The following is a 27,770-nucleotide window of genomic DNA, read 5'->3' as shown; positions in this document are numbered from 1 at the left end:
GACCCGCCCGAACCCACCCAAAAACAATATTTTTTTTCGGGTTTTTCGGGTTCGGTTCGGGTGTCGGTTTAATGCACACCCCTAGATCTTATACAATAAACTTTTATGTAATAAAAACTTATATTATAAATACTTTAAATTTAATAAATTATTATATTTGGATATACATATTAATAAATACTCATATAATTTTAAAGTGTTTAGATATATTATTATTTAAGTACTTATAAAATGTTATCTTATTTTAAAAATTAAAAATTAAAAATTAAATTTTAACTGAAGGTAAAATAAAAATATAAAAGTAACTAAATAATTTTTAAAAATGACATCATCCATCACAATAATATTAAAAATAATAAAACAGCACTAATCACCATTCACCTAATTTTAATTTATAAAAAAATAAAATTAATAATAAAATATAAGAAATTAATTTTTCTATATATATAACTATGATTAAAAATTAATAGTCATAATTTTTAAAAATTAAAAATAAATTCTATATATATTTTATAAACTAAAAAAATTATTGTATAAATATGAACAAGAAAATTATTTCAAATATGCTATTTTAAAAAAAAAACATAGTTACAAGTTTTTCTTTTATAATAAGAAAATTATTGCATATACTAATTAATAAACTATATTGAACTGTTTATTAAAATAAACTCAAAACATCTTATATACTATTTATAAAATATTTTATAAATTTATCCAAATACTTTCATAAATATTTATAGAATAAGATAAATAAAAATAAATTGTTCATAAATTTTTTTAAATATGATTAAATTTTTATATATTAATTTAAACATAATTTAATTTTAACTTTAAAAAAAAATTATTTTATCGAAACCAGCACTTTACAGTTAAGGCACTGGTTTAATACATAAGGTATACGACACGTGCGTTTGTATATAGGAGGTGAGGAGTAGATATTAGCTGTATAAATAGAAGAAGATGAGTTTACGACTTCTCCAACTCCATGACACAATCAATCATCTGAAACGCTGAATAAATCCACCCTTTTTCATTTTGTGTTGGTGAGTTTGATTTTCTCCAATCATTTTGTTCTCTAATCTCTCTCTCTCTCTCTCTATACACATATATATATATATATATCCTCTTTCTCTTTCAAGTTTCAAGATATATGAGAAGAAGAAATTTATAAGATCCATATATGATGTACTAACATTGATTCATGAGAAGACAATGGAAGAAGCGTGGAGTTGGTTGAAGCTCTTCCGCGTCTTTGTGGCGGTCATGTCTTTGTCTTTGTCTCTGTCTCCCTTCACCATGGAACCTGTTTCGTCTTCGACTCTCAATACCCAAGGTCTCTCACACTCACTGCTATTGTTGCATGTCTTTGTTTTTTGAGGTTGTTTCCTAGATTTATGAGATGGGTTTTAGACGATCCATGATCATGTGTAAAAACTAGCTAGCTTATGTATATTTTTATTAACATGATAAAAGTTAAGGACATTAATTGAAATCGTACGTAATTAAGTTTTGAAGATGTGGTGTAGGGTTGGCGTTGAAAAAGATGAGAGAGAGGTTGGTGAGAGACCCAATGGATGCTTTGTGGAGTTGGAATGGCAAAGAAGAAGGAGGGATTGATCCTTGCTCATGGTTCGGAGTAGAGTGTTCCCATGGCAATGTTGTATCCTTGTAAGCAACTTCTCACTCTTCTTCTTTACGCTAATTCTCTTCATATCATCTTGCTTTTCACCTCATCCATTATTCACAAATCTTACTTCAACTTTTCTTTTAGTGCTTTTGTTATTTATTAATGAATTTGTCGCATAAAATTTTCTTTTTTATTGGATATATATTACATCAAATTCAAATGTTACAGTAAGATTGATTTAAACCGACAAAATTTGACATTGTTAATGATGGTTGAAATGGTCAAAATGATTAATTTATTTATTTATTATTATAATAAAACAAATTATTTTAAATTTTGAAAGATAAAAAATAAACTAATCTTAAATTTTAGAGACTAAAAATATATTTAAATCATACCATTAAATTTTTTTAAAAAAACTATATGTAAATATTGTCCAAAGCTTATAACATGTTACTTCGACTTAAATTTTAGAAAAGTAATGTGTAGTGTGTTTAGAAAATACAATCGATTTTGAGTACCAAAATCACGGTGAAAAAGAGGGAAAAAAATTTGTTCTTTCGCGAGAATAAAATATATTTTTTATTTTATAAACTACAATGACAGCTAATGAATTATTCGAATATATTTTAAATCAACTTAATAAAGTCCACAAACATATATATGCGTACTGTAATTGTTCATTTTTTTTTTCTTCATTTATTTAAGAGCACGCACTTATGGTAAATCATGAGTTAGGATCCTCTCTATTTATGGCTCATTTCCTATAATTTTAATTGAATAAAAATATTAAATGTACATCATAAAAATATTAGTAAATAAGTATATATTTATTCGTGCTATGTACGGGTGTTTAATTTAAAATATATTTTATATTATAATAATAATAATAAATATAATAAAAATAATATATAATAAATATATATTATTTGCCTATAAATTTAAGTTTAGAAATTGTGTTGTATATATAATTTTTTTTATAGTTTTAAATTATTGTTCTCTTAAAACTAGAATATAAATAACTAATTATAAATCATATAGAAATTAATGCATATGATATTGAGACTAATATATATATATATATATATATATATATATATATATATATATATATATAAAAGTTCAAAAACTAAAATGTATGAATATATATTTTTGGTCAACAACACTACAACATTTATGTAAAAGTAGCATTAAGTTACATTGTGTCATTCAACATGGCCCTCACTCTATGGATGTCTCTAACTTATCTCTATCTTACTCCTATGTAAACATGATCATTATAATTCAATCACAAGAAAACATGTAAAATTAAGCAAGTATTCAAAAGAATAATCATACAACAAGTAAAGGAGAAAAGACAACTATACTGCCAATCAACATGTAAACCATATCACATAACAACTCATAGCCTACAACATAACAAATATAGAAGTAATAAAACTATATTACCAACACCAATATGCCTTACAACTAGCACCTCAACATAACATTCAACACCTTAAGAAGGTAAACAACTTATTTACATCACATCATATTTCAACTTTCACCACAATAATGTCATTCAATCACAATTCACATAAAATATGAACAACAACACAACAACTCATCATATACATACACCTCAACTATATATGTCATCACGCATTCACTTACAGAGAGCTCCTACAACAAAGATGAATAATTTAAGTGGTTTGAACCTACTGAATTAACACTATTTTTACACATTCTAGATTAACAGCTAATTGGGATATCAATCCCTAACAACATAATTTCTCTGATGTCGCCTAATAAGTTTAGTATCTTGTTAATTAGGGTAGAATAACTTGGGTGTGAGTCTATCACAACATTAAATTTCATAACTAAGTCTCTTGTGGAATTAGCCCCCTAACTACTCTCCATATATTATCCCTTTTTAGTATTCAGTTAGGGATTAAGCCTCCGATCTTGTATCTTACTTGGTTGGTCACTTTATACATGTATGTCTCAATCTTACCCATATATGAATCAACATTAGTTACTTATAGCTAGTATGCCTCGACCTAGCCCACATACTACATCAACTAAGCCTCTAGAGGAGACTCAACTATCCACTTCTAGAGTTAACTATTCAAGAAGGGTTTTTGACAACTGGACTGGTAGAGCACCACACCAATATTCTCACAATGAGATATCCAACTTTCTAAAATACCCTCTCCTAGTCCTAAATTTATCATCACAAGAAACTGCGATGCTTAAATGCCTTGAGCATTCTCAACACCATCACCTCAACTTTCACCAGTTAATTAATAGAACACGCTTAAATGCCTAAGGAATTCTCAAAATTATTTATCTATATGCATCCATATCAATGGATATAAAACTAAAAACATTAATTAACAAGCAACATGAAATAGATTCACCTAATCTATTCATGTTTACCATTTTCTCAATCAAACAACAAGTTTTCATAAAACAACTTCACAATTGACGCCATCCACCCTATGCTTGGTGTCATTGAGACATGGAGCTTTTTGCCTCGCCCACGCCTAACGCCGCCTTTCAACTTGCGCTCGATGTGGATTAGTTCAAAGATTCCCTAGGAAAATCATGCTTGACATGGTTAAACCCATGCCCGACCCCAATTTAGATAGAGATGATTCTTTCTCTTTATGCCTGATATTACTCCATTGATGCCTAATGTCACTTAGGTAGAGAGCTTTGTCTTGGTCATGCTAGGCACCACACAACATAGGGCTTAATTGTCACCAAGTTTGAGATCATTCTGTCACGTCATGCCCGATGTCAATCAATCCACGTTTGATGTGACTAAGTCAAATACTTTTCTCTCTCTTCATGTTCGATGCCAGAAATCTTACACCCAATGCAATAAAATAGAGGGCCCCTGATTTAAGTCACATCCAATGTCATGAAGGTATGCCCGACGCAATGGTGAAATCTACACATAGTAGATTCACAAATTTGCTCAATTCACCTTAAACTCAAAAAAACTCCAACATGCAATGTAAGATATCTTACATATATACCATAAAAGAAACTTGAATCCAACCAATATATCCACATGCAATTGCAATTGCTCAAAATCACCCAAATCCATCCCAAACATGCTTCACAAGCAACAACTCCAATTTCACTCATTTAATCCAAGTCAACCAACTCAACATGTTTATAAATGAAATCAAGCAACATGCAACTTTAACAATCAATCAAGATTCAGTTCTAACTTTCCTTACCTCATAATCTAAGGGAAAATAGGAAAAAAGGAAGAAGAAAAAAGCTCTTTTGAGAACTATGCACAATTCTCCAAAATCTATGATTCTCAACTCTTTGACCTTCGAATCACCAACACAACAACTCAAGATCTCTAGGGAAGGATTTTACACTCTTAACAGACTCAAAAGAGGGAAAGAAACCTCTTATGTCCTAGAGTTTCTCTCTAGGTTTCCTTAAGAAATGAACTTATGAAACTTGATTCTTAAAAGAAACTTTATATAACTTCCCTTTCAAGGTCAAATTGAACTTCTACTTAAAGAAATTCTCTACACACCTAAAACTCACAAGAATTCTCTAAATTCTCATAGTTTCTCAACAACAAACAACAAATCACCACAACACTTAATTATTAAAAGAAAGTAACAATAATTAACAAAATTGTACAATATTACAGTATTTGACTCAACGTTTTTTTATATTTATAAATATAATGGTCTATTACTTCTATTTTTTAATTGAAATTTTTAAAAAATAAAAATTTGTCAAAATAGTTTTTCTTTAAAAAATATGCATTAAAAAATTAAATATTTGTTAGATTTGATAATATTAACGTCCAAAACATCTTCTTCATCTTGCGTCTAAAAGTGCATGACGTTTTGTTGTTTTTATTTATTTATTATTTTTAAAAATTTTATATGGAAGCTAAATCGTGCTTTCTTCCCCTTGGGAAGAAAATGTGAGAATTAGAATGCATTACTTTCATTTTCATATAAAAAATTATATATTTCATGTTTTTGGTAATTATATCTTGATTGAAATAAAAATTTATAATTATTTTAAAATAAAAGTATTAAAAAAAGCTATATATAACTCAATAAAGATTTGAAATAACTTATGACTTATATTAAATTATTGTCAACATAGAATGAGTTAATGGATTAATTGATGATAAATCTTTAACTTAATATCAATCTGAGAGGATATTTTATAATAATTATTTTTATAAGGTTATTTTATACATAACTTCACAATAATGAGACATTATCTGCTTTGGGCCTAAGTCATCACAGTTTTACTTTTGGTCATCTCCCAAAAGGTCTCTCAATCATTGAAGTATGTGTGTACTTTATAATTTGTTATTTTTTCTCTTATTTTATCAATGTAAAACTTATTTGTATCCTAACATGTTGATCATAACTAAACCATCTCAATAAAATTTAAATAAAAAATAATCAATCAAAAAACACTAATAATTTTATACTTTAGAAATAATCATCCTCCTTCAATTAAGTCACAATTTGAAACACAACAAAATATGGTTCTCATCAAAACCATACAAAACACATGCATTGAATTAAAAGATAAACTAATAAAGCAAAATAAAATAAAACGTGGAAGGCCTAAGAAGCACCAAACTTGAAAGGAACATTGTAGGCTGATGAGGAAGAGGAGTGTAGGAAATCAGCAGAGGAAGGAGCACAATGAAGGTGACTCAATGAGTCGAAATGGGATCAACTCCGGGCCTTATTTTCATAAAAGCATTGGACTCTTTCAATTCACATAAATTGTAAAAATGAAAGAGAGGATCCTTTAAGAAAATATATGTTTTTGAGAAGCAATAACCTTCTCACACGAATATTTACTACAAATTTCATTGTCAAATATTAGATGTGTGTGAATAATTTGGTCTGACTATTGAGGTTATATGAGAAGACGAATAATAGTCTAGTTACATAATTATATATATTTATAATTAGAAAATCAATCCTACAGTAGAGGAATGATTTCCAAAGAAAGAGGAATGGATGCATACTAAATTGCATAGAATTAATTTTAAATAACAATTAAATTTAATCTACAGTAGAGACTTAATAGACGTGTAATAAATAGATAGAAATTGAAAAGAAAAATAAAAGTAACCAAAAACAGAGGAGCGGAAAATATTGCAGCTACCTTATTCGCTTTATATATATATATATATATATATATATATATATATATATATATATATATATATATATGTATAATTAAGATAAGATATCTTTTATATACCTAAAATTATAATGATGAATAACAAGAAATGAAATAAACATTGTGTATTTCAGTTATTAGTTTTTAAATTAAACAGTGACATAAAATTTCAAGTTTAACTTTAATAGCATGTTTGTATAATTTTCCCCCCCTTTTTTGACATTTTCTTATTAATCATGATATACATGACTCTTAAAGTAGTTACTAAAAAAATTAACAAAAATATTATATATTATAATTCGTGATTGAATGATAATATATACATATATTATCATAATAAAAAAAACTTAAGATAATACTAATCAACAAAAATCATATCATATAACTTTGGAATATTACGTAAATCATATTATTGACGGGGTCCGTAAATCATGTTATGGATAGTGTGTGTTAAGTAATATTTCAATGTGATTCAAGTAATATTTTAAAACTTTACTTATTTTGCTTTAAATATGTCTAATAGTAGGGTTGAATAAACTTTTTCATAAACACTTACAGAAACAAATAAGAAAAAAATATGATAAAGACTTCTTTAAAAGTCAAAACTAGTTTATAGAGAAGTTCATTTTATTTTTACCTTCTCCTATTTTTTAAACTTATGTATAATGCAATTTTAATTTTTAAAAAAATTCGCTTCATTTTTTTTTCTTCTTATTTTTTCTCCTAAAAGCCACTTATAGAGAACTTATTCTTAGAGATCCTAACTCTGCATTGGAAAAGTTGAATGAACTATGCTAACATCTTGCCAGTGGAGTACCTTGTTAATTAATTGCCATATACGTCCAATGAACACTGGTTATTCAATATATATACATAACATGTACATAAATTAAGGGGTTATTCATCTCGCAGGAATTTGAAAGATCTATGTCTCCACGGAACACTAGCACCCGAAATTGGGAAACTAGTTCACATAAAATCAATGTAAGAACATATGTTACATGTACATGGCTACTTGCCATTGTTGATTATGACAAAATACTAGAAAATTTTCATCAACTTTTGCAATCATTATGCAGCATTTTGCGCAACAACTATTTCTATGGAGACATCCCTAAGGAGATACTACAATTAGAGGACCTGGAAGTACTTGACTTAGGATATAACAACTTTAGTGGACAATTTCCATCTCATGACCTAGCAAGCAATCCATCTCTCACTACCCTGTAAGTTGAAAATTTCATGCAAAAAGTATATATTATATATTATATATTGTAGTATTTCTTTTCTGAACTTTAGTTGATATATCATCAAACTTGTACCACAGTTTGTTGGACAACAATGACCATCTTGCCATCTTAACCCCAGAAGTGAATAAGCTCAAGACATTTTCTGAATTGCATGTACATGAAGAACAACTAACTGGTGCCACTAGAGAAGCATGTGTTAGTGTTAGCATATATAATATCAGGTAAGCAAGAAATCATCATACAGTTATGAATCAAAAGATGTCCTATATGTCAGTGGCTGAATTAAAATGTTCTTTTGCTTTACATAGCTTTTATCTGCAGCATATATCTTATATGATATTTGTTTTATTTTCTTGGAAATCCATTATAATAATGCTTAAGTATCTTCATTAACATCAAGGAGTCTATCTCAATTGATTGAACAGAGTGTGAGTTGTTGTGAACTTTATTAGTACTGAATTTGATTCTCATAGATAAAAGAATATCTTCATTGACAATGGGTACATGATGCATTAGATTATGTTCCAAAATGCCTACTTGTGACAGGAACAATGGCCAACATGGGGATATAGCATACGAAAGGAAACTTCTCCAAGAAACAAATGGTGTTAAGAGGGGTGATGATGAAAAAGAAACTCTTTCACCATCACCTTTTCCCTCTACACTATCACCACTTTCTGAGCCTTTCTCACCATCAGAGAGTCCGTCAGACTCACCAACATCTCCAGAAGTTTCCCCTTCACCATCTCCATCTCTCCCTACTTTCTTTTTCACTCTTTCACCCTCACCTTCACCTGTGGTAGCACAAACTCCAGATATACCACCTCCAGCAAATCCACCTATGGTTGAGTCCACACCATCACCTTCCAATTGGGTTGCAATGCCTTCTCCTGCCTCATCTTCAAACAAAGGGAATGCAGACAGTTCAAAATCAAAGAAAAGTACTGTGATTATTTGGTCTACAGTTGGGGGATTCTCCTTCCTGATTTTGGTGTCAGCGGTTGTTCTTGTTTGCTTTAGAAGTAGTAAGGTTGTAACAGTAAAACCTTGGGCCACAGGTTTGAGTGGTCAGCTGCAGAAAGCATTTGTATCAGGTAATTGGTGCTCATGCTTACTTTATTTACACCATTGACTAGCTCAGCTATAAATTTTTAACTGCTAAATGCATATTACTACCAAATACTAATAGTAAAGTTTATGTTCTTGTCTTTCCTATACTTAATATAAGTACTTGTTTATTTGAAATTGGCATAATCATTGAACATGTATGATTTAGGTGTTCCAAGTCTGAAACGAACAGAACTTGAAGCAGCTTGTGAAGATTTTAGCAACATTATTGGTTCACTTCCTGATGGGACTATTTATAAGGGTACTCTCTCCAGTGGAGTTGAGATAGCTGTAGCATCTTCTTCAGTGACTTCATTCCAAAACTGGTCAAAAAATATGGAAACTCAATTCAGAAAGAAGGTATACAGGCGACAAATGTAGAAAATGCATCACACTAGTCTGATTTTAGTTCTGAACTTTTTTCCTTTCCATGATTCTAGATCGAGATGTTGTCGAGAGTGAACCACAAGAATTTTGTGAATCTTATTGGATATTGTGAAGAGAATAAGCCATTCACAAGGATGATGGTTTTTGAGTATGCCCCAAATGGAACACTATTCGAGCATCTACACAGTGAGTGTTCTTTTGTTCAAAATTTACTTGCATGATTACACTGAAAAGCATGCAAATTTTATGGTATCCTCATATTACTTGATACCTTATAAGAAGTTATGAACATGGCTTTGTTCAGCAAATTCTTTTGTGTATGAAAAACTATTATTAGGCCTTCAAGTGAAATTATTTCATTAGGTGTCCATAGTCCTTACTAATCTCTTTGCGACACATGACTAAGTTTTTCAATTTATGAACGAAAGAATTAATAAAACTTGATTATGTGTCACTAAAGATTGTTTTGGATCATGATAGTCATGAACCAAATAATAATTTCTTCACTTACATCTTTATCTGAACAGTTTAAATTTTACTTTTAAGTTCTAAACTTCTAAACTTTAGATTGTTTAGCAGTTTGATAATATGATATCTTTCTTTGAATTTTACTTCTAAGTTCTTAAGTCAAGATTTTAGGTTGATTAGTCCTTTGATAACTTGAAAGTTGACATCTTGTGGCAGTTAGTTTTGTGTTGACAGCGTTCATGTATGTTTTACAGTTAGAGAAGCAGAACAACTAGACTGGGGAATGAGGATGAGAATAGCAATGGGAATAGCCTACTGTCTGGAACACTTGCATCAGCTGACACCACCCATTGTCTACAGAAACATACTATCTTCCTCTATATACTTGACTGAAGATTATGCTGCTAAATTATCAGACCTTAGTTTCTGGACTGACATGGACACTGCAAAGAAGGGTTCAGAAGCCACACAGCTCTTAGAAACAACTCCAGAATATATAAAGGCTAATGTATACAGCTTTGGGGTACTATTGTTTGAATTGATTACAGGGAGAGTTCCCTATGCAGTGGAGAATGACTCACTTGATGATTGGGCAGGAGAATATATAAAGGGGCAACCCTTGAGAGAGTTGGTGGACACAAGCCTCAACTCTTTGCAAGCAAATGAAATTGAAAAATGGGCTGAAGTGATTAACAGCTGTGTAGATCCTGATCCAGAAAAAAGGCCAACTATGATAGAAGTTTCTGCTAAGTTGAAGGAAATCACTGCTATGGGGCCTGATGGAGCAACTCCAAAACCATCTCCTCTTTGGTGGGCAGAAATAGAAATTATGTCCACTGACTTTAATTCAGATATTAATCCATAACTCCAAAAAAAAAAAAAAGAGAGAGTATATATTGGGATAATAATCTGAGCAACTACTCTGAATTTGGAGTTTGATGCCATTGTTTAATTTCTTTTAGTTAGTTATGTTTAGATTCTTTTTATTTGAAGCTAACTGAATTAGGGTGGATGGAAGAAACAACTTTTGTTTCAGTAGAGCAATTTATTTTTGTAAATATTTGAGGAATGAATTTGTTTGTATCCTTTTATAAATGAAGTTTGCGTTTCTTTAGTGTGGAAAAAGCTAGGTGCAAGAAAGATCATTGTTATGTTAGTTTGCAATGAGAAAGAAACAGGTGCCACATTTTTGTCATATGATGATATGAAAAATAATATTTCTGCAACAACCTAATTCTGATTCTCAGCTTAGGCATCGAACATATCAGCCACAGATACATAGTGGCCATGTTTGAGTCTCCGATTATCATTCTCGGTATCAATAAATATGATTATTTTATCCACATAAGCTTTTGTATAGTTCAATGTTAAGTTGTTACATTTGCAAACCAAAAATAAGTAGCAATCCTTCTCTATATGCACACATATCCATACTAACTTCTTGACAGTCATGAATTTTTTTTTGATGTATTAATAACAGTCATGAATTATAAGAATGAATTTGGTATATTCCAACTTATTACTATATTTAAAACTTGTTTTGGTTTATGCGTACAACCAACAGACCCTTGCAAATATACTAGTTTTTACTTAAAAATTTGCCATGGAAAATAATGTCACCATGCCACCTAAGATAGAGATTGAAGATAGGGCAGAGGGGCCAAAAAGAGAATGCAATCTCATCTTTTCCATTGGGTGTTTTTTAGTGTACCTGATGTACTAAGTACTATGGATATGGATTATGGACCAAGAACAAGGTTCCAATCGAATCTTCAGTGTAAACTCTCCCACTTGGTTTGTCATGTTCTTTTTAAAATGAACGTGTGAATTTCTAATTGCAAGGCCTACCATTCAAAGAAGGAAATATGAGAAAAAAGTGATTATTTATTCTTTCTTCCAAATTTGTCCAAAAAAGTAAAGAAAGAGAATTATACATTGTAAGAAACAAGTGGTGTGAATCTCTTTATAACCCTGTAACTGTACAAGAGGATGTTTAAATAATGTGAGACAAATTCTATAAATATGGCTCACAAGAATACATATCAGATCAATGTAGTTACTATTCTGAAATTCATATGATTTACACCTGATTCATCCTCTCTATCCGACAATATAACTCATAACTCCGTGTCTTTTATCCATCTTTTTCTTCATTCATCCAAAAAGTAGCGCCTTCTGGTTTTGTTTTCACTGCATATCCTCCATCGCATTCTATCCTTGTCCTTAAATGATTGTTGTGTGGTAAAAGCTCATTCATTTCCTTTGGGAATTCGCCATCAATTGTCTAATCAGTATCTCCACATTTTATCTTTCTGATGAACATATACTTTAATGTTAAAAGTTCAATTTTGTATCCTTCGATATAGATCAAGTGTGCTTGCATGGTTTGGGTCTAAGCAAAGAGCCGCTTGACAATCTTGAACAGCAGATGATAGATCCCCCATTGACTCATAAAACGCTGCTCGTAGATGAAGCATTTGCATGTCAGGCTTGAATTTTATGGCCTTGGTCAGTTCTTCTACTGCTTCAGTTTCTTTTTGCTCATCCATCATCACTGCTCATACATGTGATACTTTATGTAAGTGATCATAACAGAGAGCAACTTTTGAAGTGCTGCTTAATTGGAACAAGCCTTGCATTGCATCAAATCATTCTCTCCTATTTCCAGTCTATCTTTGATGGGAAAATATGCGAGGTTGAAAAATGGTAGAAATAGAAGAGACTAAGACTGTTTTACTCTGAGAAAATGTTTTCTGTTTTCACTTTTAATAACAAAATTGTCACTTTATTTTAATCTGTTTCTGTACAACTCTTGAAAACATGAAACAAATAAAAAACAATGTGCTAATTTATTAGTTGAAAATGAAAACAGAACATTTTCTCAGTGTAAACATACCCCAAAATTTCTACTTCTTGTTACTAACTACTTTCTTGGAAAATTCAAAAAGATTTTGGGCTACCAAAGCAAGACAACAGATTGTCCTTTAGGAATTCAGATCCAATAACATTTTATTAATTTTCATGTTGATACCAAACTTGTAAGGTAGTAGTAATCTAACTACATATGGTTAATCGATAAAATTAAATGGCACATAGGAGAGTACCTGCTGCCCTGTATCTATATGGATAGGTTCTTAAAGGATCAAGTTGAGTTGCAACATCAAGATCAGCCTTTGCCATTTCACGGTCGCAGTATTCTGATCTTTTCTCATACGCTGAGGCATTGCTCTCTGCCTTCTCAATTAGCTTGGTCATCTCATCATATGCAGCTTTTCTTTGATTTTTCTGATGATAAACGCGTGCCAGACCTTGATGAGCTCTTGTGTGCCTAATTGCAAGGGCATTTTTGTAGCATTCTTTTGCAAGCTCAAGCTTACCACAATCCACATAAATACTCCCTAAGTTATTCAATGCCTGCAAAATATTGCACAAGACAATCAATTAACTGTACAACACTTCCTTCACTAGCTATAGGGATAGTATCAATGTATCATATATCACTTACTTGTCCTTTGCGAAGACCATCTGAGGGACATTTAAGTGCTTCTTTTAGAAGCTGAATAACGTAGGAAGAAGACTCAGGATCAAGAGATGTATCTGCCAACACATAAGCTTTTAGAAAAAAGGCTTCAAATGATCTCTGAATTTCAATGGATCTATCAGCCCTCGCCAAAGCCTCTTCGCGATTACCAGTGTCATATAGGATCCATCCTTCATAAATTAGCCTTTCTTGCATTGAGCTAGAATGGTTTCTGGCCAACCGCAAACTGCGCATTGCAGCCTTTTGACAGTTTAATCTGTGGATTTCATACATGTAAGAGATTCTCTTCACATAGTAAAATAGAACTAATTTGAATACAGAAAAAAGCTACATTGAAACAACATTATGGACACTACTGTAGTATGAGGAACATTATGTAGAACAAAAGCAAAATTGTGAAGACTTAGGTCCAAAGCAGACAAACTAATTTTAGCCTATGAGGAAGTTTATTTGAGTTTTTCCTTTTTCTTTTTTATTTTTATCTCCTAGAAGTATTTTTAGAGAAGTTTATGGGCAGTGAGACTGAGAACTGAATGATAAATACCAGAGATATTTGTAGTTCAGTTATGTTATAGATATACTAACCTCAACAGGAGTAGAGACTGACGAAACTCTAGCAGGCTCTTTCCAGGCTCATTCTCCAGCATCTGATGTATAATAGCCAAAGAACCAATATCATCTACACAAGACCATTGTTGGTATAGTTGCATCCAGCAATCAGCCTGACTCTTCTGTTGAACTCCGCGGTTTAGAAGTTGAAGCAAGTATTCCCCTTTGATCTTCCCATGTGAAGTTATGTAATTTGGTTCTATGGTTAGCATTGCACGAATATCTCTCACCGCACTGTCATAATCCTCAAGTGCAACATACAACCAAGCTCTTAATTCTAGGCAATCAGGGTAGAGTTTAAATCCAATAAACTTATCTAGCTCTATAATTCCTTCCTTTATCTGCTTCTCCTCCACCTTAGCCAGTGCTCTATATTTATATGGAAATGAAAGGGAAGGATCCAATTCAGTTGCAACATCTAAATCAAAACACTTTTCCTTTCCCATGTTGTATAGTGCACGCTCCTGATACATCCATCCAGATGGTTTATACTCAAATATGAGAGAACTAATTAACTTATAGGCTGAATATGGTTGACCTTGCTTGTGCTTAGTTCTGGCCACACCAGCCAAAGAATAAACATGACCCTCCTCAACTGCTGCCTCAAAACAACACTGAGAATCTTTGTATTCTTTCCTTTCAAGCAGCACGCACCCCAATTGGTGGAATGATAGGGCTTTCTGCCATCTTTCTGTAGCACACTCCTCCATTCTCTCCAGCAACATCATTGTTGTTTTGGACACCATGCTTTCCTCCATGGCCACTTGACTCAGGAAGTAGTACAATAAGAAAGAAGCACACCCCACATTGGCCAACCTTTCCTTTGCTTCATAACTACAGAATAATTTTGCCACCTTTGGATTATACAGTGAATTTGGAAGCTCCCTAAGCAACACTTGTAAGCAAGCCCCTACAACAAGGGTGGCTCTCTCTTCCAATCCATACTCAATAAGCATCAATGCATCTTCTACATTGTCAACAATTGAAGCCAAATGAGCATCACAGGAAGACTTCATCTCCTCACAACAAAACCTATTGGCAAAGGACAGAAGCTCCAAAACAGTCATTGGACAGAATAGATCCAATCTTTTTGTCCTGCTGTAAAACTCCACTGCCCTCATCCCCTTTGGACATATCCCATTTCCTGAGAAATCAATCTTTCTCATTTTGGACTCCGCAAATCCACCATAGAGCATAGCATTAAAAGGGTCTGAAAGTGCTGCAATCCTGCACCTAACACAACCGATTTCTTCACTCCCAACACAAAACAAAATATCACTTTCCTCATCTGACACACACGCACTCTCAGTGCAGGCTTCCTGATTCGCCTCTTGCAGACACTGGCAGTGATCATTAACTGAACAAGGACTAAACCCTTGTTCCAGATTCTTCTTTGGACACTCCAGAGCGTAGCCACCACAATCCATTGAAGACACACCAACAAGCTCATCATCCCTCCTCTCAAACCTCAACCACGCAGACAACACAACCTTTGAGAGCAAATCCTCAGCATTTTGACATGCTGTCCTGAGACATCTTCTCAGTACTTTCTGGTCACCAATTCCGCGCAAGAGAGAGTACTGTTCCACACACACTAATGCTTTGTTGGAGTGTGAACAACACTCCAAACGCTGATAGAGTTCTGATAAGGTCTCCACAAGGTTGATGGGCTTGAGGTGAGGCTCTATGGATGGTTCAATGGTGTCGGTGGAAGGGAGGTGAAGAGGCACAAGATTTGCAAATGCTGAGGCTGCGTTGTTGTTGTTGCTGGTGCTGGATTTGGTTTTTGACCATGATGGTAACATGGTTTTGTTTCTGTTAAGGTTGTTGCTGCGAGGTTTGGTGGCAGCCACTGAGGCTTTGCTGCTATTGCCACCATTTGTTTCTGATGAAGAAGAACTGAGGGCATGAACTTGAGTGCTCTTGAAACGTTCAGCCAGCTTCAAACCACGCATCTCTGATGAATTATAAGCACTCTGAGTTCAACCCTTCAACCCCTTCGGCTTAAGTGTTGAACTTTGAATAAACATAAACCTGGGGTGTGATTGTGAACCTTTGAAAGAAGGAACGTCATTCGTAGGCTATAGGGGCTAAACTTAAACTAAACAGTTTTAGGCTAAAACTTCAAGAAAAAAAGGAATGGTTCTTGTTGATGGTGGATGATGGGTTATGATGAAGACCAATGGCCTGAACTGATCTTGGCATCTTTTTTTTGCTAAAAAGGAGTGCAAATTTCAGGCTTTGGATAATGTGTGATTTTAGAATCAAAGAATATAAGACTCAACACACACACAAACACTGAATGAATGAAAAAGTTGGTGTGTTTGTGGTGTAAATAAACCAAGCTACAGCAGCTAGCAGTTTAATTTCTAGGTGTGATCAGGTGAAGCTGCTATGCTCAACTGAACCAGTGCCATTAACTGACTCCACTTGAGGGATACAATTAGAGATCCTTGAGAAGAACCACTCCAATTTGAGACACCAGCAAGCATGCCAGTCTGGTCAACTGGTTCCATGATCGTTTTTCTTTTTCTTTTCTTTTTGTTGTATTTAAAAAGTAGGACATAGAGTCGCAGATTATTTAATTGTTTCCACCACCAAAGTGAAACGTACCTTAATGATGAAAACGAATTCTTCTTTCTTTATTAGCTACGCACCCTTTACCTTAATTGATTGATTATTCAAATATTCGGATTGAGATGGAATTGCATGTCAAGCAAAGTGCAGAAGGTGGAGTGAGTTGTGTAACCAATCCAATTATTGTTTTTACGTTAGGTAGTCTTATCAACACCAAACAGCTACTCACATTTTAAAATATACCCTCTCCCCTCACCAAAAGATAACACTAATAATAATACAAAAGTTTAATGTTCATGCAGCATTTTTAATATAAAATATTTTAAATTATCAAATAATAAAATAAAATTATTGTCAATTTAATTTTTAAGATAATTATTATAAAAATTAATAAATTTACTATACATATAATGATCTGTAATTGAATGTAAATGTAAAATTCTTTACGATATTGATGAATAGTGTGTTTTCTCATAATTTATATAATAATGAAAAATAAGACTTTGAAATTTTACTTCTGTTTACTTTCTAAATTTTACTTCTGTTTACTCTTTTCTCCAACAAAGTTGATTTACTACGCATTGTCTAATCTAATGGCGATCATCACAATAAATCATTTTGTTTATTGGTTGAATGTCCAATTCATGCGTGGCTCTTTATATGTTTTTTCTTGAGGAGGAAAAGGCATAAGGTGATTGAAGGAACGGCATTTCCTTTTGAGGCCTCAATATTCTATTAATATATTCTTTGTACAACATATGATTCAATTCAGATGTATACTAACATATAATATTATGTGCGAAATAATTAAAAATGGTCCACTACATCTACACGGCACATGAATTTGCGAGGATATGATTGGTCACACGTCTAAATAAAGTGGTAAAAAACATCAAATCTGAACATATAAGCCAATGATGCTACTCATGGGGCTTCTAATTATTGATGGGTCAGGAAGATGGTAGATTTAGCAACACCTTTGTAAAATTTATTTATTAATATATATATATATATATAACCTACATCAACCATGTATGATGGCTCTTCAGCATAGAGATTCTTGCAATAATTGGATTTATGTATATGATGCATGTACAAGAGAATAATAATATATATGTTCACGTCAACACAAGTTGGAGTTCATGTAAGAGGAGAAAAGCAAAGGGGAATATATACTAATCTCAGGAGAACAAAATGACAAGAAAAATGATCACATATCACTACAATCACCATGTGACACAACTGAAGCATGTTCTTCTTTGGCACTGTCCCACAGTAGGAAAACTTCAAGGCAAATTGTGGAAAATGACTCAAATAGCTTTATGAAAACAATTCCTCAAATCTATGCAAATCTGGATAGTTGCTAATTCCTGTATGGCACTATATTTTTTGTGGCACAGAACTCAAGCCTTTTTGTTTGCAGCATCTCTTTGGTCAATGCCCCCAGTGAGAGTATCTTAGCTTTTTACACAACTTGGAAATTTTAAGATAGTGTGTTGACAAAAGAGTTAAAAGAGGCTTCTTGGGATATGTTTTGGTTTATTATGTTTTTAAATAAATAAATTTATAAATTAAAAAAGGAATTTAGTTTTATCCATTTTTTCATTTTATTATTTTGTTTATTCCTTCAATTTTATCTTAATTAATGATTACTTTCTATTTATATACTTTATTTTGACAATATCACTAATTGACATGAGATTTTTAACATTCTTTCACATCAAAGAATAAATATTTAGCAATATGTTTCTTTTTCCGCTTGTATAACTCAAATGTCATTTTATTCCAAAATAATAAGATACAAACTTTTCCTTTAAACACAGTAATCCTGAGTGGGAGGGAGTGTATGGAACAAAATTTACATTCTAAGAAATTTGAAGATCAATACACGAATCAATATTTTTATAATTTCTTTTTATTCTGAAAAGAGAGATTAAGACTTACACCAATATGAATAATAGATAAAGTGAAGAAAAAGTATGGGATGAAATGTATAGCAGTAGCAGTAGCATGAAGTAAATGTTGCTGAAGCTAGCATATGAGTCGTTGCAGCTGACAAACTCTGCAGGGGACAATAGCTGCCAAATTTAAAGAGTAATAAATAATGAGCACTAATAATAACAAATTTATCACTATTTTTAATTTTTATTTTAGTGTTGTAAGAGTACGTATACATAGAGCTGTCAAAATGGGTTTGACCCGGCGAGCCAACCCGGCTCACCACGGGTTCGAGCCGGGTTCGGTTAAAAAAAATTTGAAAATTTTAATACGGGTCAAATTTGAACCCGGCTCACCACCAACCCGGCTCACCCGGGTTGAACCCGTGGTGAGCTGGGCTGGCCCACCAACCCGTGATTAATTTTTTTTTGTTGAAAAAATACAATAATTATTGGGTCATGGTGCAGTCCAACATGAGACAATAATAATTTAATGTTAGATTGTGATATGTAATTTTTGTGATTTTGGATTGTATTTGAAGTTTAAGATAATTTTGGATTATATTTATCTATTTGAGATTATTTAGATTTGATTTGATTGTATTTAAAATTATCGTTTAATGTTTGGGATGGATAATTCATTTAAGGATGTCTTAATTAAGAATCTAAAATTTTTAAAATAAGTTTAAATTTTTGGACTTTAGTTGTATATTAAGAAAAAAAAATGAAAAAAATTATTTTTTTTTTAAGGTGAGCCAACCCGTTTAACCCACCAACCCGTGGTGGGCCGAGCCGGGCTCGATTTTTTTGAGCTCACTGATAAGTGAGCCGGGTTGGATTGGCCCACTAAATGACTAACCCGTGGTGGGCCGGGCCGGGCTGGGCCGGATAACCCGTTTTGACAGCTCTACGTATACATGTCTTGCCAAGAAAATCGATCAACTCCGTAGTACACAATCACGTGATGATAAACAAGTGGACGCATGATGTCAATCAGGTGATAATTTCTTGGTATATATGCAGATGAACTTTCAATTCATTAATTTCATCACACCTCTGTTGTGGTCGTCTTTGCTTCTTTGTACTGTGGCCTGATGGGATTTTTCTTTCTTTTCATTCATTCACAAAACTTAGATGAAATAGTTGTTTTCTTTAAAATTATTTTATATGGTTATTCAGTCAAAATTACAGTTTTACAATCTACAACCATTGTGTCACTGCAGCAAAGATATTGACGTTTAGATTTATACCTAATAATTATAAATGGTGAGAATATAAAAAGAAATATATGTTTTACAAACAGATATATAGTTGATATAAGGATATATTAGTAAAGTTTCAAATTTGTCTTATAAAAAAAATGTGATTAGAAGAATTTTTTTTATTAAAGGCGGTTGATATAATTTTTTGACAGAAATTAATTATAAATAAAATTAGTGGATACTTCACAATAATAACATAATTATATATTATATATAAGAAAAAGGAATATTATTGTAATTTTTTTTATAAAATGTGAATGTCTTCTCTATAAATGCTGGATAAGTCATTTGAATTCAAAAGTTTGAAGTTTCACTTTGAAAATCAACTCTGTAATGGATTATATATAATTGTGAAAAATAAATTATTTAAATAATTAATCATATGTATAATAAATTATTTTTATAATGGATTATAATTAGAATGAGATTTTGTTTGAATAAGTTTGATGAAAAGTGATTTTAAGATATTCAATTTCATTTAGATATAAAAAAAATAGCTTTTACATAATAAATCAGCTTTAGAAAAAAAAATTATTGGATAATAATTATAAGTCTCAAATTTTCAATTATATGAAGAATTTTTTTTTAAAAAAAATTCTTACAAATTTTAGCTATTGTCATATGCAACTTATTGGTATGTGAAAAATAAACTGGGAAAGGAAACCCATTAAAGATAATTAGTCAAGTACTCTTAGTTATTGACAAATTTGATAAATACATCCCACCAATAATATAATTACTAAAGAAGTATGTAACTTATTTTATAAACATTCTCTTTTCCGAAAAGCTCTTAAAATTATATTAATTCAATAATGGATTGTATTTATAATAGGTTATAATTAAAAATGAATTTGTACTTAAATAAGTGTGTTAAAAAGTAATTTTAAGATATTTATTTTCATTAGGATATAACAAAAAGAGCTTTTATATATAACAAATAATATTTAGTAGAAAAAAAAATGTTGAAAAATAATCGTAAGTTTCATATTTTCATATGCATAAAAACAACTTATTTTTCTATAAAAAAAATCTCTATTATCTCAATTATATAACTTATTTTGCAAAAAACTTTTTTTCTCCCTTAAAAAGCACCTAAAATGGAAGAAAATAATCTTCCCTATACATGCTATAAACATCAATCTTTATTGTATAAGTTATTGATAGTTTGATACAAGACTTTAAATTTAACCAAAAAATTACACTTTTTATAAATAAAAAAAAAATTATAATGATCACAATGAAGATTAAATTTAAATTTTTATGCATTTATCTTAATTTTTAATTATTAGACCGATTTTAATGATTCTATATTAAGAGTAGTCTTAAATTCTGTTTTTCATTCATTCCTCACCTTACCCACCCCCCTCTCTCTCTCTCTCAATTCCCACTTCTGTTTTTTTTTATTTTTTTTTTATAGCCTATTGCAAGTAGGATAAAGTAAACTAATAAATGGAAGAGATATAATTGAATTTGAAATAATGAAACTGGAGTGGTAAGGTAGAAATATCAATGTCAAACTAAATGCAAGTCAGGTGGAATCAAATAGTAGGACATAATTGAGTTAACAAGACTTTGCGGCAAGTTAAAATTACTAAGTTATAGTGCTTTTATTAGAAAGTTATTGCTACATGTTACATGTTAGCTTCTTTTTTCTTTTTTTTTTTTTCTTCATAAATGAAAACACAATTGATGGATCAACACATTATTTAAAAAGCATGACTAGACATGCAATGATATGAGCATGAGAAAAAAAAGGTCACGTGTCAGATGGAAGTGTTTTATAAAATGAATTGTGGTGATGAAGATCAAACCATAACTTTCTTCCCAAACAAAAATGCTTACATTTCAAGAACACATATAAGAGTTTCCTTTGCTTCAAGTCAATCTAGCTCCTTGATTAGGGTGGAGACAGCAATCAATGTGATAGTTATATATCTTGTCATTCAAACAAATATGATAAATATATAGTAGACAGATAATTCAATGCAGAAATAATGTTTTACCTTTTATTTTTAATTTAAGCAATCAAAATGGTAAGAAACATTTCATAAAAAATGGTGTAGAGGTAAAAAAAATGAGAGGTGTAAATGAATGTCTCACCTAGCAAGATGCTCTAGATAAACATATGTTGAAATAAACGTTGCTTTATGTGATAAAGTGTACTAAGAAATAAATAAAAATAACTATAAGAGGAATTAACTAGAAAAATGTATAACCAACAAGTTATTTATTCGAGTAGTATTGAACACCTCTAGTGAAAAAATATTTATAATTGAAAATTTTGTTAAAAATGATTGATTAGGTTCTCTAACAAACAATAATCAACAGAAAAATCAATAGATATATCATATTAATAATATAGTTACTCAAAAACTTTATAAAAAAAAAATATATATATATATATATAGAATGTTACTACAATTTTTTTTTATATATATAAAAAGTGGCGTTTTTATTTCTTGGATAATGTAGTATCTATTAATAAACACAAAACACCTATTCCTATGATAATAGCCCCTAAAGCCCATTGGATAAAACACAAAAGAGAGAAGGAAACAGAACAGAAGACAATACGTACACACACCCATATAGAGCCCAAAGCCCATTGGAAAAAGGCAAAAGAGAGATGAAGATACAATTTACAACCCGTTATTTATTCACATTCTCTGGTATTTCTTTCTTTCTTTTTTTTTTTTTTGTAAATTTCTTTTGCAAAAACACCCTTTCCAAAAACTGGTTTCTGGAACACATTTTTTCAAAACATATAACTCAACAGTCAACTCCACTAAACACATTTTTCAATAACAAAAAGTTTATATTAAGATGTGGCAGATGCGTCCAATATTAGAATCAACTGCTAATTTTTTTTTAAAATTTTTTAATAAAATTATGAATCACTTATTTTATTTTTCACACAAATTTATTGAAAGGATATAAAACATAAACGAAGTTAAATTCGATTCTAAATCCTACTAAACATATTTTAGAAATTAGTAGTGGACAAAAACGTTTCATTAAGGAAACTTTTTTTGTAACGTAAAATTTACATTAAAAACTAGTTTCTATAAAATATGAGAAAAGTTAAAAAAGTAAAGAGTTAAATATGTTTTTAATCTATGTAAAATGAATGTGTTTTTATTTTGATCTCTATAATTTTTTTCTTTGTTTATCATTTCTCTGAACTTTAGAACTAAGTTTAGTTTCTATTATTATATAATCATTTTAATTACAAGGTTAAATGACCCTTTTAATGATATCATACCACTAATTCTTTTTATAAATCTTTAAAATAAATATTATTTATATACCTTAAAATCATTTTTAGTAACAAAAATTAATGATTTTAAATTCTAAAGAGATGAAAATAAAAGAAAACATATTATAGAAGGATCAAAACTAAAATTTACTCATTTTATAAAGAAAAAATATTTTACAAGGTCTAAAAATAATATCTACAAATTTTAGAAGGATAAAAAATAAAAATAAAAATAAAATTTTTACACAGACGTAAATCAAAAACACGCTCATTTTACCAATACTAAAAATGCATTTAAGTAAAAAAAAATATTAAAAAAAAAAGTTGAGAGGGAATAGGAATAATTTGATAACAAAAAAAGGGTGGAAAGAGAAAAAGAAAGGGGGTGGATAGGAGGGAGGAATAGCAATCTCCAACCATGTGGCCTGGTAACAAAGCCCAAAGCCTACTATACATACATAACAGTACTACTAGGAAAAACACAGGAAAATAAGACAAAAGACAATTCACCTGTAACAAACTTTGAAATGGAAAAACATTTATAAAATTTTATTTTTAATTTTTAATGAATTACAGACAGACAAAAGACAACTATAGTACCAAAAAATAAAAAGACAACTCATCGGTAACAAACTTTTGAAATAGAAAAATATTTTTAAATATTTATTTTTAATTTTTAATGAATTATACATACATCAGTCCTGTAAAATCAAACTTGTTTTAGGCAATTTAAAGATACACCACAGATTCATCAAAGGCCAACATTTTTCATTAAACAAATAATTTTTTAACATCATTAAGCATTTCTTAAGAGCCAAGATCAAATCATGCTCTCTCATGGAAATGAGGAATGAGGATTCAAGATTATTATAACAGGGTCCACCATTAAAATGTATAACACCTATATGATTATTTCATATCATCAAAGTACATGACATCTGTATGCTTATCTCATAACATCAAGTTGACGAAATGTCAAAACTGATTATTCAGCCCGATTTGGGTTACGAGTTATAAAGCCTTTTGCAAATTTTTATAGTAGAGCCTAAATTGGGTAATGATCGAATCAGATTAAAATACTCGCATTTAATTCAGACAATTTTAATTACAATATTAAGACAATTTCAAGTCCAAACCTTATATATCAGACCCATTTTTGTCACTCTAATTACAATATTATGACAATTTTAAAGTCTAAACCTTATATACTAACCATTTTGCCACCTCTAAGTACATTAGTACCACATCATGCATCGAATGCATGAGTAGTTCATTCCTGTGGAGATACTAATCATTCATACTCATTACAACATTGCTCTTCTAGAATTGGTTTGACATTAAGACTATACATTATACAAAATTATACATGTAAGCAAGCACCAAGCAAATCAGTGCTCGAGGTATACAAATATGCCACCAAACCAAATGTTGGCACAGTACCAGTTCATTTTCTATCTAATGGTATGGAATGCGATAGAAACATAATAGAGTGAAATGAATAGATGGTTCCATCCTTGATGTTTCATTCCATTCCATCCCATGACCCATCCTATTGTAAACAATGCAAACAATGGAACCAATAATCATCCCATTTCATTTCACACTATTTTATTCCTTTCTATCAATCCGTACATAGCCTTTAGAGCATTTTCACAACCCAAAGCTTATATTTTCTTATATACAAATGTACAAGACAAGGTCCTACCAGATTTGCATCAGAGAGGGACTTACATAGCCTGATATAAGTATCTAGATTCCCATATTGCTGGATCCTTTTCCTCAAACCTTGTAATACAGCTGTCCTGTCCAAGTACTCCGGAAAGAAACCCAACTCTAGCATTTTCATGACCGTCTCCGCCGCCTCGTTAAAATGGCCACCTTTGATATATCCTCTTAACAACCATGACAGACTTTTCTTCTTCTGCGGTGAGCTCACAACCTCCAACCGGGTCAGCAGCCTTGCCGTGGCATTGGCCTCCTTCTGTGAAGCACAAATGGCAAGAACAATATCATAGAGATCTCCATCAGCCTCCTTTCCTACAAGCTTCATCTCCCACAACTGCCTCTCAGCCTCAATTCCATGGCCGGCACAAATATACATAGCAAGGAGCCTCTCGTGAACAATTCCATTAAGGGATGGGCTGCCATCTTGAATCACCCAATTGGACAAGCGCACCCCATCAGCTAATAGATTGGATTGATACTTCTCGGTGAGCTCGACATCTTCTAGATCTAACTCGGCTACCAACCCGGCCCTTGCAAAGTTTTTCAATTTGCGTAGAGATTTGGCGAATTCATTCAGCTCCTTAACCACAGCAGTCATTGCAACAAGGTAACTGTAGACCTCTGGCTTCAAGCCAGATTCTCTAAATCGAATTACCAATCTAACTGCGCCTACATAGTCACCCTCAGACTGCAAAAGAAAGCATTCACATTGTAACTCATCCTTCTAACAGTCACTTGCAAAGATAGGCTTGCAATGAAACCGCAACAAGTATCCTAGAAGAGTGATAAACAATGGGCCTAAACATTTTGATCATCCTAATTTTCTTTCCTCAAACTAGGCTAATTAATAGAATCAACAATCAGAAAAGAGATTCCCTGACCTTCTTTACCCCATAAAAAAAAAAGAAAAAGAAAAAAGGCTAGAGTAAAGTGCATACAGAACATCATAGGCATAAGATACTAAAAACAAATTCAGCTACGAGTCACACACTGTTCTTGCCACATATACAACTTAGAAATTTGAATTAAAAATCAAGGTATTATATATTTGACTAAATGAAGATTAACAAACTACCAGAAACAAGCTATTCTAGTACACAAAAAGTTCTTTTGATGATAAATAACCAAGAAGCTCCAACTCTACATTAGGATGGGGGGTACAGAGGGGAGAGAAAGGCAAAACTAACCCAAAATTGTTTGGTTTCTGTTCCATCTCATTCCATTCCATTCATCATTAGACGTTCAAAATAAAAACCTCAAGAGGGAGGGAGACGCATTACCCCTCCTTGAAAAAACAAACCTAATTATATAAATCAAACCCACCAGCTACAAAGTCATCAAGTGACTAAATGTGGTGCAATATCAGACAAGACAACCAATACAAACCAAACATCACAAAAGCAGAATAAATGTGAATTAATAGCTCCAATCAACAAGAAATTTAAGTCAAATGAACCGAATGATAAAAGCCCCCACAATGACTGGTTCAATTAAGACTTCTTCAATACCAAATTCAAAAAGTTTCAAACATAGGCTAACTCTCCAATCAAGTTAAAAAGCTAGACATAAAACATCAAATGCTTACCATCATTTTCCAAGCAAGATACCCAGTTGGCCCTCCTTTGTGCCCTTCTTTGTCCTCCTCAACATAAGGGATTCCACGCCTCAAAACCTCTTCCACAAACAAGAAAGCACTTTCCTTCTCCCCCATCTCCCAATACAAGGAAATCACCTTCTCAATCATGCTGAAACCCGGCCTCAACCCAACACAATCCATGTCCACAAGCAAGTCAACCACATCACCCACCCCATGATGCTCCTGAATCAACTTCTTCACCCAACTACACATGATGGCAACCATGAGCTCCATGGTCTCCTTGTCCACCCTATTCTCCTTCCTCAGCCAATCAAATACCTCCAAAGCAAACCATGAGTCCCTCCCATCCTGAGAGAAATACACCAACACAAGCTGCAGTTCCCTTGCAGACAAACGGTCATTCATCTCCTCAAGAATATCTGAGGGTTCCCTTGTCATCCTCTCAAGCTCCTCAATTGCCTCAAAGAACCCTTCACCCATTTCATCTTCCTCATCATCACTCGTCACAAACTGGTCCAGTTCAACCGATTTCAGAGCCCTAAAACCCCTTATTGAACTGTGTTTTGCAGCAACAAAGGAAGGGTTTTGCAACTTACAGGATCTGACACTGGCAGATGCCCCATCATAGAATTTGAGGGAAAAACCAGAGTTTGATGCAGGAAACATCAAAGGGAGCCTCTGTTGTGATGGCGAAACAGAAGAAAACACAAAAGCCAATTTGAAAATTGGAGCATACCCATGTGCATAGGCCATTTTTCTTCTCACTCTCTACTTGAATGGATTCAATTCAGTGCTACAGAGAAGTGTCCATGAACAACCAACACAGAAAAATAACGGGGAAAGAACAAAGATTGAATTTTTGTTTGTGGGTTCAGTGAATTCTCAAGTGAAATTTAAGCCCCAGAAACAGAAAAGGAAAAATAGAAAGAGAAAAACCTGATTTTTCCCACAATTTTCTCAGCATCCAAACAAGATGGCCTGATGGCGCTCAAACTTAATCCATCCAACTAAGAAGAAGGAAAGTGACTTCAGCACAAGAGAGAAAATTGAAGGGCGATAACTATTGCCATACAAAATTCAACGAAAGAGATTAAGTGAATTAAAAAAAAAAAAAAATTGGGGTTGGCATGTGTCTGAATTGGAATAGAAACAAAGACAGAGACAGCATAAGTTGCAATTTGCTTGCTAAGGTTAAAGGGTTTATAGGGTGAGAAACGTGTACCAACCGCTACTACACAGTTCTCAC

The 27,770-nt window shown here is 32.0% G+C and overlaps 3 protein-coding genes across 4 annotated transcripts; 1 reads left to right on the top strand and 2 right to left on the bottom strand.

Annotated features, from left to right (window-relative positions):
- Positions 1-938: 938 nt before the first annotated feature.
- LOC109788264 (inactive receptor-like serine/threonine-protein kinase At2g40270) lies at positions 939-11,145 on the top strand. 2 transcript variants are annotated; one of them, XM_083071240.1, is made up of 10 exons: positions 939-1,043; positions 1,210-1,333; positions 1,527-1,668; positions 7,721-7,792; positions 7,888-8,034; positions 8,136-8,279; positions 8,575-9,152; positions 9,335-9,525; positions 9,606-9,738; positions 10,275-11,145. In XM_083071240.1, exons 2-10 carry the CDS (start codon positions 1,213-1,215, stop codon positions 10,883-10,885), a joined length of 2,139 nt encoding a protein of 712 aa, XP_082927366.1. In that variant the 5' UTR covers positions 939-1,043; positions 1,210-1,212; the 3' UTR covers positions 10,886-11,145. The 2 variants fall into 2 exon arrangements, with proteins under 2 accessions (XP_082927366.1, XP_082927367.1); XM_083071241.1 differs by having other exon boundaries at positions 980-1,333; positions 8,605-9,152.
- A 726-nt stretch (positions 11,146-11,871) lies between these two features.
- EOL2 (ETO1-like 2) lies at positions 11,872-16,887 on the bottom strand. Its single transcript, XM_020346947.3, has 4 exons — positions 14,147-16,887; positions 13,526-13,817; positions 13,125-13,434; positions 11,872-12,574 (listed from the first exon to the last, which is right to left on the bottom strand). The coding sequence occupies exons 1-4, from the start codon at positions 16,123-16,125 to the stop codon at positions 12,363-12,365; spliced, it is 2,793 nt and encodes a 930-aa protein (XP_020202536.1). The 5' UTR covers positions 16,126-16,887; the 3' UTR covers positions 11,872-12,362.
- Positions 16,888-24,520: 7,633 nt separating this feature from the next.
- On the bottom strand, positions 24,521-27,770 carry LOC109788261 (pentatricopeptide (PPR) repeat-containing protein). The gene is made up of 3 exons (XM_083071246.1): positions 27,461-27,770; positions 26,513-27,317; positions 24,521-25,615 (listed from the first exon to the last, which is right to left on the bottom strand). Exons 2-3 carry the CDS (start codon positions 27,275-27,277, stop codon positions 24,842-24,844), a joined length of 1,539 nt encoding a protein of 512 aa, XP_082927372.1. The 5' UTR covers positions 27,278-27,317; positions 27,461-27,770; the 3' UTR covers positions 24,521-24,841.

Source organism: Cajanus cajan, chromosome 3, assembly GCF_000230855.2.
Source record: "Cajanus cajan strain Asha chromosome 3, NIPB_CcT2T_4, whole genome shotgun sequence".
NCBI classification, from domain to species: domain Eukaryota; kingdom Viridiplantae; phylum Streptophyta; class Magnoliopsida; order Fabales; family Fabaceae; genus Cajanus; species Cajanus cajan.
Note: the sequence above shows the minus strand (reverse complement) of the source record. Positions and strands in the feature narration are given on the sequence as shown.